This window comes from Xiphophorus maculatus, chromosome 23 (genome assembly GCF_002775205.1).
Source record: "Xiphophorus maculatus strain JP 163 A chromosome 23, X_maculatus-5.0-male, whole genome shotgun sequence".
Lineage (NCBI taxonomy): Eukaryota > Metazoa > Chordata > Actinopteri > Cyprinodontiformes > Poeciliidae > Xiphophorus > Xiphophorus maculatus.
In genome coordinates this window covers 11865830-11883553 of record NC_036465.1, presented here as the reverse complement: position 1 = coordinate 11883553, position 17724 = coordinate 11865830, and the positions used below count along the sequence as shown (strand labels likewise).

The window sequence follows — 17724 nt, the reverse complement described above, 5'->3', positions numbered from 1 at the left end:
ATGATAGACTGATCAAAATGTTAAACTAAATAATGTACCTTCATTCTTAAATTGACCTTTATTCAGTTTGAGGCTGACGGTATTCAAAAGAGAAGACAAAATATGCATAAACAAATTCTGCCTTCTTTCTGCAGACAAAACTATCCTAAAACAAAAAAATCATAAGGCACAAAATCACGTACAAGCTTGATCAGATCATTGTAATTTATATTTTAACAAACAGTTACAACCTTAACATTTTGTGTGTTGGGTTGTGTGTCTTTCCTTGTGCTCCTATTTAGTCTTCTTGAATTTGTCTGTGTAGTAGATTTTGTTATTAATCTCTTATCTCTATCAAATGTTTCTCTTTTGTACCTTTACTTGTGGCACAGTCTCCTGTTTTTGTTATGATTTTGAAAAACTCATCAGATGTTATTTTTAAATGATTATTGTTTTGTCTCAAATCTCTTCTGGAAAAATCACAGGCTTGAGGAGGACGTAAGTGAATTTTCAGGGACTGTCAGGCACTTTGTGTTCTTCCAGGATGGATCAGTGACGGCAGGTTGTCAGGCAGGTGGAGCTCGATGTGGAATCCAGTTAGGAGCTTCTATGTGTAGCAGTGGCAGGACAATTTTTAGAGGAATCCAGAAACCAAAGCAACAGGACAACGAACGGAAACAGGAATCTAAAAGGAGGAAATTGACAGAGGAACCAACACTTGCGAATTGTTGAATGTATCTTCAGGCCTAATTACCACTGTAAGTGAGTGAATCATATGGTGAAGGACACAGGAAAAACACTCCTTTGATGTTTGTATTTATGGTGCATTTATATGTATTTTCTGCTGTGTCAGCAAAAAGTTTGTAGAGCCAACAGCAAGAGAGAGAGAGAGAGAGAGAGAGAAAGGAAGAATAAAAGTGGCTTTGAGTTGCTATTCACTTGTTGTTCAGCATTGTTTTCCCTTTGATGTGGCTCACTGTGGCCATTACACTTTGAGTTTGAGGCATTTACTGAAGTAAAATTAGGCTAGATATTTGTGTTTGCCATAGTGGACATACTAATGAGACTGTCTCTAAAAAAAATAACACTTTCAACCTGGATTGATCTGCTGTTGAAACTTAGGTGACACAAATAAAATTGAGTATCTGGTATAATCTGAAACTTCTGGAACCTGCTATAGGAAAAATGTCCCAACCTCAGAAGATATGTTTTCATCTTGACACTGCTCTTTGGATCCATTTATTTGTGGATTTGTATTTTCTCACATGATGATCATCAAATCAAAGTACAAATCTATCATGACTGATTGACACCTGCTGGGCTGCCTGAGGCTTGCAACAAACTCCTACTGCTCAGACTATGAGAAACTACTTCCTCTCAGTGTCAGAATCCCACTAACAAGAAACTGCACTAAGTTTTCTATCACTTTAAAATATCTGTTGTAACTGGGATATATTTGCATATAGCATATGTTAATAAAGTTTCATTTATAATTTTCACATCTGTGATATGATAGCTCTCAGAAGACTATTGAGTTGTAGCTCTTGGTTCCCAAAGGGTTGGGAACACCGTCTTTGTGTAACGTGCTGCCGTCTACCATACCTATCTTATTAGCATTATAACTTTCAAAACAGCCACTTTTTTGCCGTTTCATAAATGTTACCTTGATAAATGCCACAACAAATAAGGAGTTGATCTATTGAAGTTGTTTCTTTGCACTTCACGTGATGCTGGAGTTTTCACCTTTGACATATATGTGTCACATACAGTTATGTAGTGTATCAACTGTATAGGTATTGTTGTACAATGTCCAGCAGAGTAGTTATTTTTATCATTATTATTATTATTATTATTATTATTATTATTATTAGAGCACAAGTGCAGGGGTATCAAATTTGAAATGAGGTTTTCCATATTTTTCACAATTTACAAAACCTTGAATGATCTTGGAGGTCATGGACACTGTAAGGCACCTCTAGTACAATCTGGTTGACTCTGTTAAAATCCATCTGGTAGAGTTAAACTGATATTTATCATTTGATAGATTTATTTTACATAATGGTTCATAGGAAAAAACATAAAATGAAAACTGAGCACATGACATGACTCGTGGAAAAGAATTAAGAGTTTTGATGTTTTCGTTTCATTTCACCAGATGTATACAAAATCCAACCAATGAAACCCGTTCAAAGTTTTACAAGTTGATGGAGATTCAGAAAATCTTAGTCATTGTCTTATGTATATATATATATATATATATATATATATATATATATATATATATATATATATATATATATATATATATATATATATATATATATATATATATATAAAGCTTAAATTAAGACAAAAAGTTATAACATAAAACTTTTCTGCAGTATGCTTTATGTACTACGTCTTGTGTTTTCTGCATTCTTCAAAGCCGACATTTGAACACGCAATTCCACTTTATAATTATTGTCTTTGAAATGCATACATAAATGGTACTGCAAATAAATCCAGTTCATTTTAAAAATATTTTTAGAAATCATTTGTAATCAACTTATTAAAAAGTAGCCATGGACACTAATTAAGCATTTATCAGAAAATTCTTCATATTCATCACCCTTTAAGTGATCATCAGTCCCTGCTAATCATTTAGTCTATAAGCAATTAAAACAGATTTGTAATCATTTAAACAATGTCTTGTACAAGAATTTGAAAAAGAACAAAGATTTGACAAAAAGTTTTATTTTATGTGTATTTCCATAAAGACAGCGTACAAAAATCATGACATATACATGCGTTTTTCACAAAACCAAACAAAAATATCAATAGCAATGCGTTGATCTTTTAAAAATAAGTGCACTCTCTTGGGTCACTGAGAAAGTGGTCACAAAATCTTAATCATTCAAAAATGGCAATATTTCAGTCTGAATTACATGTAGACTATCTTTTATAAGTGAAATTAGTGATTAAGAACTTCAGATCAGCAGAAAAAAAATCAATGCAAACAACATAAAAAGCAAAATATATAACTATAAAACATATTTCAAAACATACCTTTGAAGATTTATTGCAGGCTACAAAATAAGCTCAGATTTTTGGTTATGCTGCTCGCTGCTATATTGTAATCTAATCTTTACTTTTAAATTTTAACATTAAAGAATTCATAGCATAATAGCCATTGGAAGAGTCAACATTGCATAAAAACATAATGCGCAATGAATAAACTGTGAAAATATATACAATATTCTATATAAGGATAGCTAGTTTGAATGGTGTAAAAAAAATCCTCTGAACTGGATACACTCGTCATTTTTCCGAGTGTTCACAAAAACAATGACTAGCATTACTTGGCTAATTTAATGAGGCATTACTGAATCCCTCAATTCCTGACACGTGTGTAGATTGTCTCCTCATGTGTTGCTTTTATTTTCCGTCTTTCCGCTTTTCCAACATTGGTCTTGGTGAACGCTGGGGCAGAATAAACCATACAGTGTGCATCGCTCTGTAGAAAGTTTTAAAAAAAAGCATAGGAAAGTATGTTAATTTACATATAAGCACTAAACACATGTTTATGTCTTTGCTCTTTTACCTGTTCTTTCTGCTGAGTACCACATTCCCTCACGGCATCTGTTAAACATGTGACAGAATTTCTCATAAATATGTAGAACCAATCATTTACTTCTACAGATCACCTTGAAAGTGATGTGTGAAACATACCACTGCAAGAATGTGAAGCTTTCTTCATCAAGGTGTAAATGAGGCACATAATGACAACTAGACATCCACCCACAGCCACGCACAACAGCAGAAGTATTTTAGACTTCCAAAAACTGAATTGTTCTAGAAAAAAGTACAAATAACTATTCTTGTTATTATCCGAGTTATTTTTATTCATCCCAACCTAGAAACGTTTTCTACATACCTTGAACATCCAAAAATGTTCCATTTCCGAAAAATAACCCTTCATGCGTGGCCACAGCACAGTAGTAAGTCCCAGCATCAGAGACTGTAATGTCTTTGGAGAAACTGTAGACACACATTTTAGGATCCAGACATTCATTTCCACTTTTTCCATCAATGTAAATTAAACTGGGATGAGACTCATCTGGTCCAGTTTTGAACCAGTACACCCTGTGATCAGTTTTGCATTTTCTGCTCTCACAGTCAGAGAAAACCGAACAGCTTAGAGTCACCAGGTCTCCTGGAAAGACAGGGTAAAGTAGAGGCTCCTGAATTACAGTAGTGAGATCTGGTTCTTGGCCTGGAAAATACAAAAAAAGCAGAAAATAAATACATTTTACATAACTACCGAATAGAAAATTGTCTTCTAATATTTATGTACAAAAATACTGTTTTATGCACCTTCAGTCTTCAGAAGAATTCCATACTCAAATATCAGCTTTAATGATTCAACTTTGATGCAATAGTAAAGGCCAGTGTCATTATGCTGAGCTTCTTTTATATGCAGAACAAATGTTCCTTTCTCTTGTTTTGATGTAAAATGACGAATTTGGAGAACCCTTTCATAATCAACAGTTATTGTTTGTCCAAGAGATTCAGGCCAGTTTCCGGAAGAAAATTTGACCCAAAACAAATTTTGGGATTGACTGGTTGGCAGGCGAGGACATGTCAGGGTCACGTTTTCACCCACTTGAATAGTTTTTGTCTCCAAATTGTAACCATTTATGACACCTACAAAAAAAACAAAAAAGTTATTGACATGTATAAGATCACTGAAACTCAAAATAATCTTACAGTTTTGATATTTGTACATTCTGTACTTACGTCTGTCTCTGAGCAAGAGTAGGAAATAAAATATGACCACCATTTTCGTTTTAATCATCAAACAGCCGCGCAGAAAGATGAGCAGAACATGGATGGTTCAGCCTAATATAACAGTGAAAAGGGGAGGGGGGAGCGCGGAAACAGTCTGATTGGCCTTTTAACTCTGACTGCCACCACAGTGGAAATTATCAACCATGTTTCCAACTGAAGCTTACAAAATAACACCTACTTCATGTATATTTTTCATAGTGCTGGTCTTATTGAAACCAACAACATTTTAATCTAGGGGGTCTAACCAAAGCTACAGGGAGCTTTACCTATTTAATTGGCTTAACCTATTCTTCAAAGATTGCATGTAGGTTTACTCTCCATTAGCATTTTTATCAATGCTGATGGGTGAGAGATGGATGAGTACTCACTATGCAAACATTTTTATATAAGGGTATTAAAATACAGGAAAAGTAACTTGATGTTGACTTATTTGTTCATAGTTTTCTTTCTGGGTTCATTTTCCATTTACTCATGTATGATGATAGAGAGGATTAGACTACCATGCTCCTTTTCTCTCTACTGTGGTGGAGAAAGTAATTTAATGCATATAATAGTGTAAACCGTAAAACCACTTGGTGTCATTTTGTCTGCTTATTGCGGAAAAAGCAAAACCCTGTAAAACTTATTTAGTTTTAACGTTGGTGAACTTCCTGATGAAGTTTGGATCATTTATTTTGAAGGGACAACTTCCTGTTTAACTGCTAGCACAAATGGAACTTAACAGTAATCAAAAAACAAGTTGTGACAGAGCTTATGAAATGTGTCTTGTTATGAGCAGCCCACTTGACAGAAACAAAAAGTATATTTATGATGTAAATAAGTACATGCTTTCAAACAGTGTGACTTAAACTGTGCATTCATTTAATTATGTCCCATAACTAAAGTTATTTTAAGTTGTAAACTTTTATTGCCATTAAACTTAAAAAGCTACAGCCTATTTGGCTTTAACTGATTACAGCACCTTTGCTTCTCTATCACCCATTTCTCTAATGCCATGACTACCGCAGTAAAGCTCATGGGAAAGCATTTCTGTCAAACTTAGAACATCAGCGTTCTTCAGAAACACAATTGAACATTAAAAATACCCACATGAACAATTATAAAGATGATAATAGAATAGGAAACTATCATAATGTTAAAATAATAATAATACTCAAACGTCAACAGGAATCAAGTTAATGCATCCTGATAAAAAAAAAAAAAAAAAAAAACAGACAGAAAGGAAACAGGATCACAGACAACACACATTGCTTTCTGGTTGGTGTGACTGAGGCACCAGGATTAACTAAGTCTGGCTTTTAGTCTGGAGCAGGCTAACAGTACAGTATGAATCGCCATGGTAACTCATGTAATTCTGCTTTTATGAAACTAAGTCGAGGCTAAATTCAACCAGGAAATCTGGAGAAGCCCGTCTTAATCTGCTGACCTGGTTTTGTGAAACAGCCATGTGATTTATGAACTCTAAAGAGGTCATACAAATTAAACTGGCAGATTTACTTTCATGGTTTTGCTTCAGCTGCTGCAGAACCTCATTAAAGGCTACAAAAAACTTTACTCTGACTTTGTTGTTTGCCATTCTTGCTTTCTTGTTGTGTTTACCGCTAACCACATGTGGAGGCTTTATCTGCATGCCACACACTCCACGTTTACCAAAACGTAAAGGTCTGGGAAATTAAAAGTAGCATTTTTACCTGTTTTAAAGTTTCTGTGTGGATGAAAAGACTGCTTGTTTTAGAAATAAAAAAAACATTGCAATGTGGATAAGACTTAAAGTTTTTATCTGAGCATGAACAGATGATTCAGTTGCAGTTGGAGTATATGATGCAAGAGGAACATGTGAAACAGTGAGTTTTGTGGTAGAACTGACTGTGAGGCCACATATTCAGTGGTGCCTGATGTGCTACAAAAATTTAATTTGGAGGCAGCTACCTTGGATTCCTGTAAAATCAAAATGGAAAAATAATAATTTCTTCTTTGAGAGTTGTAGCTGCATGTTGCCCATATTCTGCTGATCACCTTTACATTGTCATTGTGGAGAACAATTATCTATTTTCACTTTCTAAAAGCAAACAGTGCAATACTGTTAATTTTGCTGTTCAGAACAGAATTCTGTTAAATAAAATCATTTTCCTTTTGCAAACAGCTTTGTTTTTTATGTTTTAAACAAAGTAAAGCACACATTTGCAATTTAAATGATTTTATTCTGTAACAGAAAACCCAAGCCCTATTGAGGCATAAACTTGCTTGTAAGTCAACAAAGAATAATAAATATCAAACATGATTTTACTTTATTATGCATATCAAGATATTTTTTTCAGAATTTTACAAAAATCATTAGTAAGATAGCAATAAAGCATTTAAGAATTAAAAAATGGATCAATGACCAGAAATTACAAAATGAATAAAACAGGAAAAAAACATTATTGAAAAACGAAATAGATATGAGTAATTCATTGCAAAAAAGAAGTCTTTATTTATTCCTTTATTTAGTTTAAGGTTAAAGCAAACAATTTCCTCAATTTAATCCAAAAGCTTCAACAGCGGCGTAGATCCTCTCTTTCTCTGCTTCTTTCTTCAGTCCTGCCCAGTCAGACTTTATTGTAGTAAAGATGGCTGCAGAGTAAATCCATCCATCCTTACGTCTCTTAGAAAACAAAGAAAGTTATAATTCACTCAGTTTTAAAACCTGATCAAATATTTGACCTAATAAAACTGTCTTGGGATTTTTTTACCTTTTGAGGTTTCTGTCTGCTGATGTTTTTCTGCAACTCTGAATCAGCTGGAATACAAAATGAAACAGAAATTAATTAATATTGATTCAGCAATTTATTTTGATTAAGTAAACTACAGTAACTGCTTCAAGACTGCTTTCTTACCTGTACAGTGAACACATTTATTTTTCAGGCTGAAGTAAATAAGAAGAGCGATCACAACCAGACTTACTGCCAGAGCAGCAGAGAGAAGAATAATGACTTTTCTAGCATTCTGGGACCACAAGCTGGATTCTGAAACAACATTAAAATAAAAAACAAAACAACTACAAGTTAGTAAAAAGGACATGTTTTTTAACGTTCTGATTATTTTTATAAAAGAAAAGTAATATTTTACATTGAATGGTTCATCTGGTATGGTATACCAGATATGGTATAAAGAAATCAAATTATCCAGTTACCTTTAATATCCATATTGGTTCCATCTCCAAAATATATCTCTCCACATGTGGCCACAGCACAGTAGAAAGTCGCATCAGAGGCATTGACCGTCTTAGAGAAGCTATACACACATCTCTGCTGAGAGTCCAGTTTCTCTTCACATTTGTTTTCTCTGTTTCCATCAGTGTAGATGTAGTTTGGAAGAGATTTGTCTCCTGCTCTTACCCAGAACAAATTCAGATCTCCTGAACATTTCTTGCTGTCAGAGCTAGAGAGGACCAAACACTGAAGAGTCACTGGGCCTCCTGGATGAACTGGTTTTGATATTGTTGACGTCTGAACAACTGTGTAATTTGAAGACACCACAGTGTTTCCTATGCATAATACAATTCTTTGTTAGACACTGTAAATTAATTTTGGATGATTTAAGAGGAGAAGAAAATGCAGTAGGATCTACTGTAGTGTTCAAAACCTTGGTGTATATTTTTCTCACTGAATGGATGCGGCTGAATTACCTTACACTGGACATGATAGACTTCATTTAACATGAACTTATTTACATTGATAGAAAACAATTTCTCACAAAATGTGTTTACATTGCTGATAAATATCCCTAAAAGTGTGAAAGAACTATTCCTTACCTGTTTCCTTTCTCAGCATAAAGCTAAGACTTAGTGCATTAAAGTAATTATGAATAGACCAAAAACTTTTGATATCTTGGAAATGAAATGACATGAAACCATATGTAACTATGTGACAAGCTGTGTTTTGTACTGGATTATATGTTAAGATGTTATATGTTAAGCATTTGTCTTGTTAAAGTAATTTTAATAATGAAAATACTTTAAAGAAGGCATAAACATGCTCATTTTAATTAGATTACTTTAGCATTGCAAAAACAAACATAACTGATCCAAAATTTATATATATTCTTGTATTAAAAATCTATAAATCTCTCATGCAGTTTTGTCAATGTTTTGATATAATAAAAAGCTAAATACCTTTTAAAATACATTACCTTTTATTAACAAGTAGGTCCCCCGCCAAACATTTTGGCTCCAGTCGCTAAAGCCACAGTGATACATTCCTTCATCTTCTTGAGCTGCTTTTAAAATGGTCAGGTTGCTCACGTTGTCAGTAAGTACAGCTTTTACTCTCGAGTCAGAATAACCTGCTCCATACTCTGGGTTTGCAAGACTTATGAGCTTTACAACTACTTCCAGAGAATGTCCTGCAGTTTGCCTGTACCAAAAAAGTTTATTACGTCTGGCTTTGGTATCGGGCAACTTGCATGTAAGTGTTGTTGTTTCACCAAGATGAGCTGTGATCACTGGAACCAAACCATCTGCATTAGATAGAAAGATAAGAACTTGTAAAATAGTTGCTCAAATAAAGTAAAAGCACTCCATAGTGTGCAATAAGACCACACAACTGGAAGCAAGAGCAGTCATAAATATAGCAGGCATTCAAATATTTACATGACAAATTTAAATGAATGGATATTTAACTCACATCCTTGATGAAGGAGAAAAAGTGTGACCCATAACAGAATCATTTTGAGACTGTCTTTGTTTGGCCACTGGTTCAAATTTAAGTAGGAGGTGGGTTCTGATTCCTGGCATCTGATTGGTTGTCTTAAAATATACCATTTTTGAGGCGTTTCCAGCAACACAAGAATTTTTCTCACATAAATGTTGTTCATTGTTGTAAAATTGTGTGTAATTTATCTTGTTCTTTAATATTCAAATCATTGTGTATAAGATTTGATCTTAACATCTGCACAGGATGGTGTTTTACAGAGTTTATGACCAAGAACAGCTTTATCTCATATGATAGTCATATGGTAGTTATCTCTAGACCAGCTATAACAATAGACCAATGAAGAAAATGCAGACTGACTGTACATAAAAATATGATAGACTGATAACAATGTTAAACAAAATAACGTACCTTCATTCTTAAATTGACCTTTATTCAGTTTGAGGTTGACGGTATTCAAAAGAGAAGACAAAATATGCATAAACAAATTCTGCCTTCTTTCTGCAGACAAAAATATCCTAAAACAAAAAAATCATAAGGCAGAAAATCATGTTCAAGCTTGATCAGATCATTGTAATTTATATTTTAATGAATAGTTACAACCTTAACATTTTGTGTGTTGGGTTGTGTGTCTTTCCTTGTGCTCCTATTTAGTCTTCTTGAATTTGTCTGTGTAGTAGTTTTTGTTATTAATCTCTTATCTCTATAAAATGTTCCTTTTTGTACCTTTACTTGTGGCACAGTCTCCTGTTTTTGTTGATTCCGAAAAACTCATCAGATGTTATTTTTAAATGATTATTGTTTTGTCCCAAACCTCTTCTGGAAAAAACAAAGGCTTGAGGAGGGCGTAAGTGAATTTTCTGGGACTGTCAGGCACTTTGTGTTCTTCCAGGATGGATCAGTGACGGCAGGTTGTCAGGCAGGTGGAGCTCGATGTGGAATCCAGTTAGGAGCTTTTATGTGTAGCAGTGGCAGGACAATTTTTAGAGGAATCCAAAACCAAAGCAGCAGGACGACGAACGGAACCAGGAATCTAAAAGGAGGAAATTGACAGAGGAACCAACACTTGAGATCAATAACACAAAGCAAATGTATCTTCAGGCCTGATTACCACTGTAAGTGAGTGAATCATGCGGTGAAGGACACAGGAAAAACACTTCTTTGACGTTTGTATTTCTGCTGCATTTATATATTTTTTTTGCTCTGTCTGCTTGTGGGGTTGTCTTTCAGTCAGTTGCCACAGCAACAGGTTTGTAGAGCCAACAGCAAGATAGAGAGAATGAGAGAGAGAGAGAATGAGAGAGAGAAAGGAAGAATAAAAGTGGCTTTGAGTTGCTATTCACTTGTTGTTCAGCATTGTTTTCCCTTTGATGTGGCTCACTGTGGCCATTACACTTTGAGTTTGAGGCATTTACTTAAGTAAAATGAGGCTAGATATTTGTGTTTGCCATAGTGGACTTATTGATGAGACTGTCTCTAAAAAAATTACACTTTCAACCTGGATTGATCTGCTGTTGAAAATTAGGTGACACAAATAAAATTGAGTATTTGGTATAATGTGAAACTTCTGGAACCTGCTATAGGAAAAATGTCCCAACCTCAGAAGATATGTTTTCATCTTGACACTGCTCCTTGGATCCATTTATTTGTGGATTTGTATTTTCTCACATGACGATCATCAAATCAAGGTACAAATCTAGCATGACTGATTGACACCTGCAGGGCTGCCTGAGGCTTGCAACAAACTCCTACTGCTCAGACTATGAGAAACTACTTCCTCTCAGTGTCAGAATCCCACTAACAAGAAACTGCACTAAGTTTTCTATCACTTTAAAATATCTGTTGTAACTCCGATATATTTGAGTATAACATATGTCAATAAAGTTTAATTTATATTTTTCACATCTGTGATATGATAGCTCTCAGAAGACTATCGAGTTGTAGCTCTTGGTTCCCAAAGGGTTGTGAACACCTGTCTTTGTGTAATGTGCTGCCGTCTACCATACCTATCTTATTGGGGCCTGCCATGCAAAGCAATGGCAGGAACCTATTGCTATTCTCCCAAGAAAAGTTTCTTTATTATTATTGGGGCCTGCCATGCAAAGCAATGGCAGGAACCTATTGCTATTCTCCCAAGAAAAGTTTCTTTATTATTATTATTCTTTATTTTTCATCCGTAACCGTTAATGCGGCTCATACCGCTGCGTGCACACCTACAAAAGAGGTATCAAAACGTGCAGAAAATTCACGCCATTCCAGCTATTACTTTTGGTGGGATTCGGGATTAACATGGCGACATAATTCGCAAAAAACTACGAAAAAAACCCCATTATAACTCAATGGGAAAAATCCTAGAAATACCCTATTTTTGAGGATTTGCTGTGTCGTCACAAATTCACCTAGAAATGCCATTCAAATTTCATTTTGTAGATACGTCTGTGATCTCTTCGAAAGTGAAGACGGCTCGTCGATACCAGTTATGGTTTGTCCACAATTTGCCTCTAAGCGACCCAAAGTTTCTCATTTTTGCTCATATTAGAGTGACAGCCGACCTCGGTTCATATCTGGGCACAACATTTCTTTCTCTCATCACTGTAAATGCTCTGAGTGAGGTACAGATATGAATCTCGGGACTATCGCAGAAGACACATTGAACTGTCATACGCTTAAAACGCTTTTCGAATATGTATTACGGTTCCCGAACAAGAAGGATTTGTTTCCAATGCTTTTTTTCAGTAAAGTGTGTTTGCTCAAACACACTTGTGTGTTTGAGAGCTCACAGCTCAGAGCTCACACCTGCTGAGACCATTATTTGCCATAGCAACGGAACTCAAGAGGCTATTGGCTGCTGGTTAGGACTACGAATACGCATCGTTGTAGTTCTATCTATCCTCAGTTGAAACAGATCAGGACTGAGAACTGGCCTTTACAACTACTTGCTGCTTTGGGCTGTATATAACTGATTTAACTCAGTAACTGTTACACATGGGATTAGTTTTACACTTTAAAATTAAGCATATTGAAAATTTCACAATAAAAGCCCTGAATATTTTTACATGACGTAATTGCTCTTTTTTGGCTTTATTTGACTTTTTCATCCAAAGCACTGTTACACATGGTATTAGTTTGGCCCTTTAAAATGAAGCTTAACAAAAATTTCAAAATAAAAGCCTTGAATATTTTTACATCAGCTACTTGTGTTTTGAGCATTATATAACTATTTTAACCGAAGGACTATTACGCATGGGATTAGTTTGGCCCTTTGAAATGAAGCATCCTGCAAATTTCAAAATAAAAGCCTTGAATATTTTTACATGACGTAATTGCTCTTTTTGGCTTTATTTGACTTTTTCATCCAAAGCACTGTTACACATGGTATTAGTTTGGCCCTTTGAAATGAATATTAACAAAAATTTCAAAATTAAAGCCTTGAATATTTTTACATCATGTAATTGCTCTTTTTGGCTTTATTTGACTTTTTCATCCAAAGCACTGTTACACGTGGTATTAGTTTGGCCCTTTAAAATGAAGCTTAACAAAAATTTCAAAATAAAAGCCTTGAATATTTTTACATCAGCTACTTGTGTTTTGAGCATTATATAACTATTTTAACCGAAGGACTATTACGCATGGGATTAGTTTGGCCCTTTGAAATGAAGCATCCTGCAAATTTCAAAATAAAAGCCTTGAATATTTTTACATGACGTAATTGCTCTTTTTGGCTTTATTTGACTTTTTCATCCAAAGCACTGTTACACATGGTATTAGTTTGGCCCTTTGAAATGAATATTAACAAAAATTTCAAAATTAAAGCCTTGAATATTTTTACATCATGTAATTGCTCTTTTTGGCTTTATTTGACTTTTTCATCCAAAGCACTGTTACACGTGGTATTAGTTTGGCCCTTTGAAATGAAGCTTAACAAAAGTTTCAAAATAAAAGCCTTGAATATTTTTACATGACGTAATTGCTCTTTTTGGCTTTATTTGACTTTTTCATCCAAAGCACTCTTACACGTGGTATTAGTTCAGAACTTTAAAATGAAGCATACTGAAAATTTCAAAATAAAAGCCTTGAATATTTTACATGAAGTAATTGCTCTTTTTGGCCGTATATGACTTTTTCATCCAAAGCAATGTTACACATGGGATTAGTTCGGAACTTTAAAATGGAGCATAATAATAATTTCAAAATAAAAGCCTTGAATATTTTTACATCAGGTAATTGCTGTTTTTGGCTTTATTTGACGTTTTCATCCAAAGCACTGTTACACATGGGATTACTTTGGAACTTTGAAATGAAGCATACTGAAAATTTCAAAATAAAAGCCTTGAATATTTTTACATCAGGTAATTGCTGTTTTTGGCTTTATATGACTTTTTCATCCAAAGCACTGTTACACATGGGATTAGTTTGGAACTTTAAAATGGAGCATAATAATAATTTCAAAATAAAAGCCTTGAATATTTTTACATCAGGTAATTGCTCTTTTTGGCTTTATTTGACTTTTTCATCCAAAGCACTGTTACACGTGGTATTAGTTTGGCCCTTTGAAATGAAGCATTCTGAAAATTTCAAAATAAAAGCCTTGAATAATTTTACATGACGTAATTGCTCTTTTTGGCTTTATTTGACTTTTTCATCCAAAGCACTGTTACACGTGGTATTAGTTTGGCCCTTTGAAATGAAGCATACTGAAAATTTCAAAATAAAAGCCTTGAATATTTTTACATCAGCTACTTGTGTTTTGAGCATTATATAACTATTTTAACCCAAGGACTATTACGCATGGGATTAGTTTGGCCCTTTGAAATGAAGGTTAACAAAACTTCCAAAATAAAAGCCTTGACAACATTTTAAATCGTACCGAACGGTGCACGTCCGCCTCGCTTAACGTTCTTGCGGTTCTCCGCGTGCCACTGATCACGTCGCGGCGTCCTTTGGCGTCGACGCCGATTTGTGGCGCGACGACGCCGGGCCCATGCCCGACGGGCGCGCCTTGGCAGGCCCCGGCTAAATTTCTTCCGAAATTTTCTAGTTGGGGCCTGCCATGCAAAGCAATGGCAGGAACCTATTACTCTACACCCAACAAGCGTCTCTTTAATATTATTGGGGCCTGCCATGCAAAGCAATGGCAGGAACCTATTACTATTGTCGGAGAGAAGCGTCTCTTTAAGTATTATAATTCTTTATTTTTCTTCCGTAACCGTTAATGCGGCTCATACCGCTGCGTGCACACCTACAAATGAGGTATCAAAATGTGCAGAAAATTCACGCCATTGGAGCTATTACTTCTGGTGGGATTTGGGCTTAACGTGGCGACATAATTCGCAAAAAACTACGAAAAAAACCCCATTATAACTCAATGGGAAAAATCCTAGAAATACCCTATTTTTGAGGATTTGCTGTGTCGTAACAAATTCACCTAGAAATGCCATTCAAATTTCATTTTGTAGATACGTCTGTGATCTCTTCGAAAGTGAAGACGGCTCGTCGATACCAGTTACGGTTTGTCCACAATTTGCCTCTAAGCGACCCAAACTTTCTCATTTTTGCTGAAATTACAGTGACAGCCGATCTCGGTTCATATCTGGGCACAACATTTCTTTCTCTCATCACTGTAAATGCTCTGAGTGAGGTACAGATATGAATCTCGGGACTATCGCAGAAGACACATTGAACTGTCATACGCTTAAAACGCTTTTCGAATATGTATTACGGTTCCCGAAAAAGAAGGATTTGTTTCCAATGCTTTTTTTCAGTAAAGTGTGTTTGCTCAAACACACTTGTGTGTTTGAGAGCTCACAGCTCAGAGCTCACACCTGCTGAGACCATTATTTGCCATAGCAACGGACCTCAAGAGGCTATTGGCTGCTGGTTAGGACTACGAATACGCATCACTGTAGTTCTATCTATAGTGGAATACTCAGTTGTAACAGATCAGGACTGAGAACTGGCCTTTAGAACTACTGCTGCTATGGGCTGTATATAACTGATTTAACTCAGTAACTGTTACACATGGGATTAGTTTGGAACTTTAAAATGGAGAATAATATTTTCAAAATAAAAGCCTTGAATATTTTTACATCAGGTAATTGCTGTTTTTGGCTTTATTTGACGTTTTCATCCAAAGCACTGTTACACATGGGATTACTTTGGAACTTTAAAATGGAGAATAATAATAATTTCAAAATAAAAGCCTTGAATATTTTTACATCAGGTAATTGCTTTTTTTGGCCGTATATGACTTTTTCATCCAAAGCAATGTTACACATGGGATTAGTTTGGAACTTTAAAATGGAGAATAATAATTTCAAAATAAAAGCCTTGAATATTTTTACATCAGGTAATTGCTGTTTTTGGCTTTATTTGACTTTTTCATCCAAAGCACTGTTACACATGGGATTACTTTGGAACTTTAAAATGGAGAATAATAATAATTTCAAAATAAAAGCCTTGAATATTTTTACATCAGGTAATTGCTTTTTTTGGCCGTATATGACTTTTTCATCCAAAGCAATGTTACACATGGGATTAGTTTGGAACTTTAAAATGGAGAATAATAATTTCAAAATAAAAGCCTTGAATATTTTTACATCAGGTAATTGCTGTTTTTGGCTTTATATGACTTTTTCATCCAAAGCACTGTTACACGTGGTATTAGTTTGGCCCTTTGAAATGAAGCATACTGAAAATTTCAAAATAAAAGCCTTGAATAATTTTACATGACGTAATTGCTCTTTTTGGCTTTATTTGACTTTTTCATCCAAAGCACTGTTACACATGGTATTAGTTCAGAACTTTATAATGAAGCATACTAAAAATTTCAAAATAAAAGCCTTGAATATTTTTACATGACGTAATTGCTCTTTTTGACTTTATTTGACTTTTTCATCCAAAGCACTCTTACACGTGGTATTAGTTCAGAACTTTAAAATGAAGCATACTGAAATTTCAAAATAAAAGCCTCAACATGCCCCTGAGGTTAGTGCACCGCCGCAGGCAGTGCAATAATATTATTCTGCATTATCTGTTTCTCTCAGGTTAGGGAACTGCCTTGCACAGCAAGGCAGTTCATTAGCATTAGCATTTTAGCTTAAATAAGCTATTAGCTATTTATTGGACTTATTAGCCATGTTTAGTATACTGAATGGAGTAAGTCCATTATAGAGAACATCCTAGTGATGTCCCACATGCTAGTGACAGCAATGATGCTAACATTAGCATTTTGCTAACTACTTGCGTTTTCAGCATTATATAACTGATTTAACCCAATGACTGTTATACATGGAATTAGTTTGGACCTTTGAATTGAAGTTTAACAAAAATTCCAAAATAAAAGCCTTGACATATTTTACATCAGATAATTGCTCTTTTGAGCAATAAATAACTGATTTAACCCAATGACTATTACACATGGGATTAGTTTGGAACTTTAAAATGGAGCATAATAATAATTTCAAAATAAAAGCCTTGAATATTTTTACATCATGTAATTGCTCTTTTTGGCTTCATTTGACTTTTTCATCCAAAGCACTGTTACACATGGTATTAGTTTGGCCCTTTGAAATGAAGCATACAGAAAATTTCAAAATCAAAGCCTTGAATATTTTTACATGACGTAATTGCTCTTTTTGGCTTTATTTGACTTTTTCATCCAAAGCACTCTTACACGTGGTATTAGTTCAGAACTTTAAAATGAAGCATACTGAAAATTTCAAAATAAAAGCCTTGAATACTTTTACATCAGCTACTTGTGTTTTGAGCATTATATAACTATTTTAACCCAAGGACTATTACGCATGGGATTAGTTTGGCCCTTTGAAATGAAGCATACTGAAACTTCCAAAATAATAGCCTTGACAACATTTTAAATCGTACCGAATGGTGCACGTCCGCCTCGCTTAACGTTCTTGCGGTTCTCCGCGTGCCACTGGTGACGTCGCGGCGTTCTTTGGCGTCGACGCCGATTTGTGGCGCGACGACGCCGGGCCCATGCCCGACGGGCGCGCCTTGGCAGGCCCCGGCTAAATTTCTTCCGAAATTTTCTAGTTGGGGCCTGCCATGCAAAGCAATGGCAGGAACCTATTACTCTACACCCAACAAGCGTCTCTTTAATATTATTATAATTCTTTATTTTTCTTCCGTAACCGTTAATGCGGCTCGTACCGCTGGGTGCACACCTACAAATGAGGTATCAAAACGTGCAGAAAATTCACGCCATTGG

General features: G+C 35.0%; 2 protein-coding genes across 3 annotated transcripts; both read right to left on the bottom strand.

Moving 5' to 3' along the window:
- Positions 1 to 2756: 2756 nt before the first annotated feature.
- LOC111607084 lies at positions 2757 to 4823 on the bottom strand. Of its 2 annotated transcripts, XM_023328941.1 has the most exons (6): positions 4756 to 4823; positions 4333 to 4662; positions 3893 to 4231; positions 3688 to 3810; positions 3560 to 3597; positions 2757 to 3472 (listed from the first exon to the last, which is right to left on the bottom strand). In XM_023328941.1, the coding sequence occupies exons 1-6, from the start codon at positions 4811 to 4813 to the stop codon at positions 3350 to 3352; spliced, it is 1011 nt and encodes a 336-aa protein (XP_023184709.1). In that variant the 5' UTR covers positions 4814 to 4823; the 3' UTR covers positions 2757 to 3349. The 2 variants fall into 2 exon arrangements, with proteins under 2 accessions (XP_023184709.1, XP_023184710.1); XM_023328942.1 differs by lacking the exon at positions 3688 to 3810.
- A 2432-nt stretch (positions 4824 to 7255) lies between these two features.
- On the bottom strand, positions 7256 to 9513 carry LOC111607140. The gene is made up of 6 exons (XM_023329054.1): positions 9471 to 9513; positions 8977 to 9303; positions 7979 to 8332; positions 7683 to 7811; positions 7539 to 7585; positions 7256 to 7450 (listed from the first exon to the last, which is right to left on the bottom strand). Exons 1-6 carry the CDS (start codon positions 9511 to 9513, stop codon positions 7322 to 7324), a joined length of 1029 nt encoding a protein of 342 aa, XP_023184822.1. The 3' UTR covers positions 7256 to 7321.
- Positions 9514 to 17724: the final 8211 nt, after the last annotated feature.

Bases quoted from the DNA above. Each gene is read 5' to 3' on its own strand.
- LOC111607084 (XM_023328941.1), bottom strand. From the start codon at position 4,813: ATGATTAAAACGAAAATGGTGGTCATATTTTATTTCCTACTCTTGCTC. The intron at 3,811-3,892 runs GTATGTAGAAAA...ACTTTTTTCTAG, and splicing joins AACATTTTTGGATGTTCAAG to AACAATTCAGTTTTTGGAAG. The intron at 3,473-3,559 runs GTAAAAGAGCAA...AACTTTCTACAG, and splicing joins GTACTCAGCAGAAAGAACAG to AGCGATGCACACTGTATGGT.
- LOC111607140 (XM_023329054.1), bottom strand. From the start codon at position 9,513: ATGATTCTGTTATGGGTCACACTTTTTCTCCTTCATCAAGGAT. The intron at 9,304-9,470 runs GTGAGTTAAATA...TATCTAATGCAG, and splicing joins TTTTCTCCTTCATCAAGGAT to ATGGTTTGGTTCCAGTGATC. The intron at 7,812-7,978 runs GTAACTGGATAA...ATGTTGTTTCAG, and splicing joins AACCAATATGGATATTAAAG to AATCCAGCTTGTGGTCCCAG.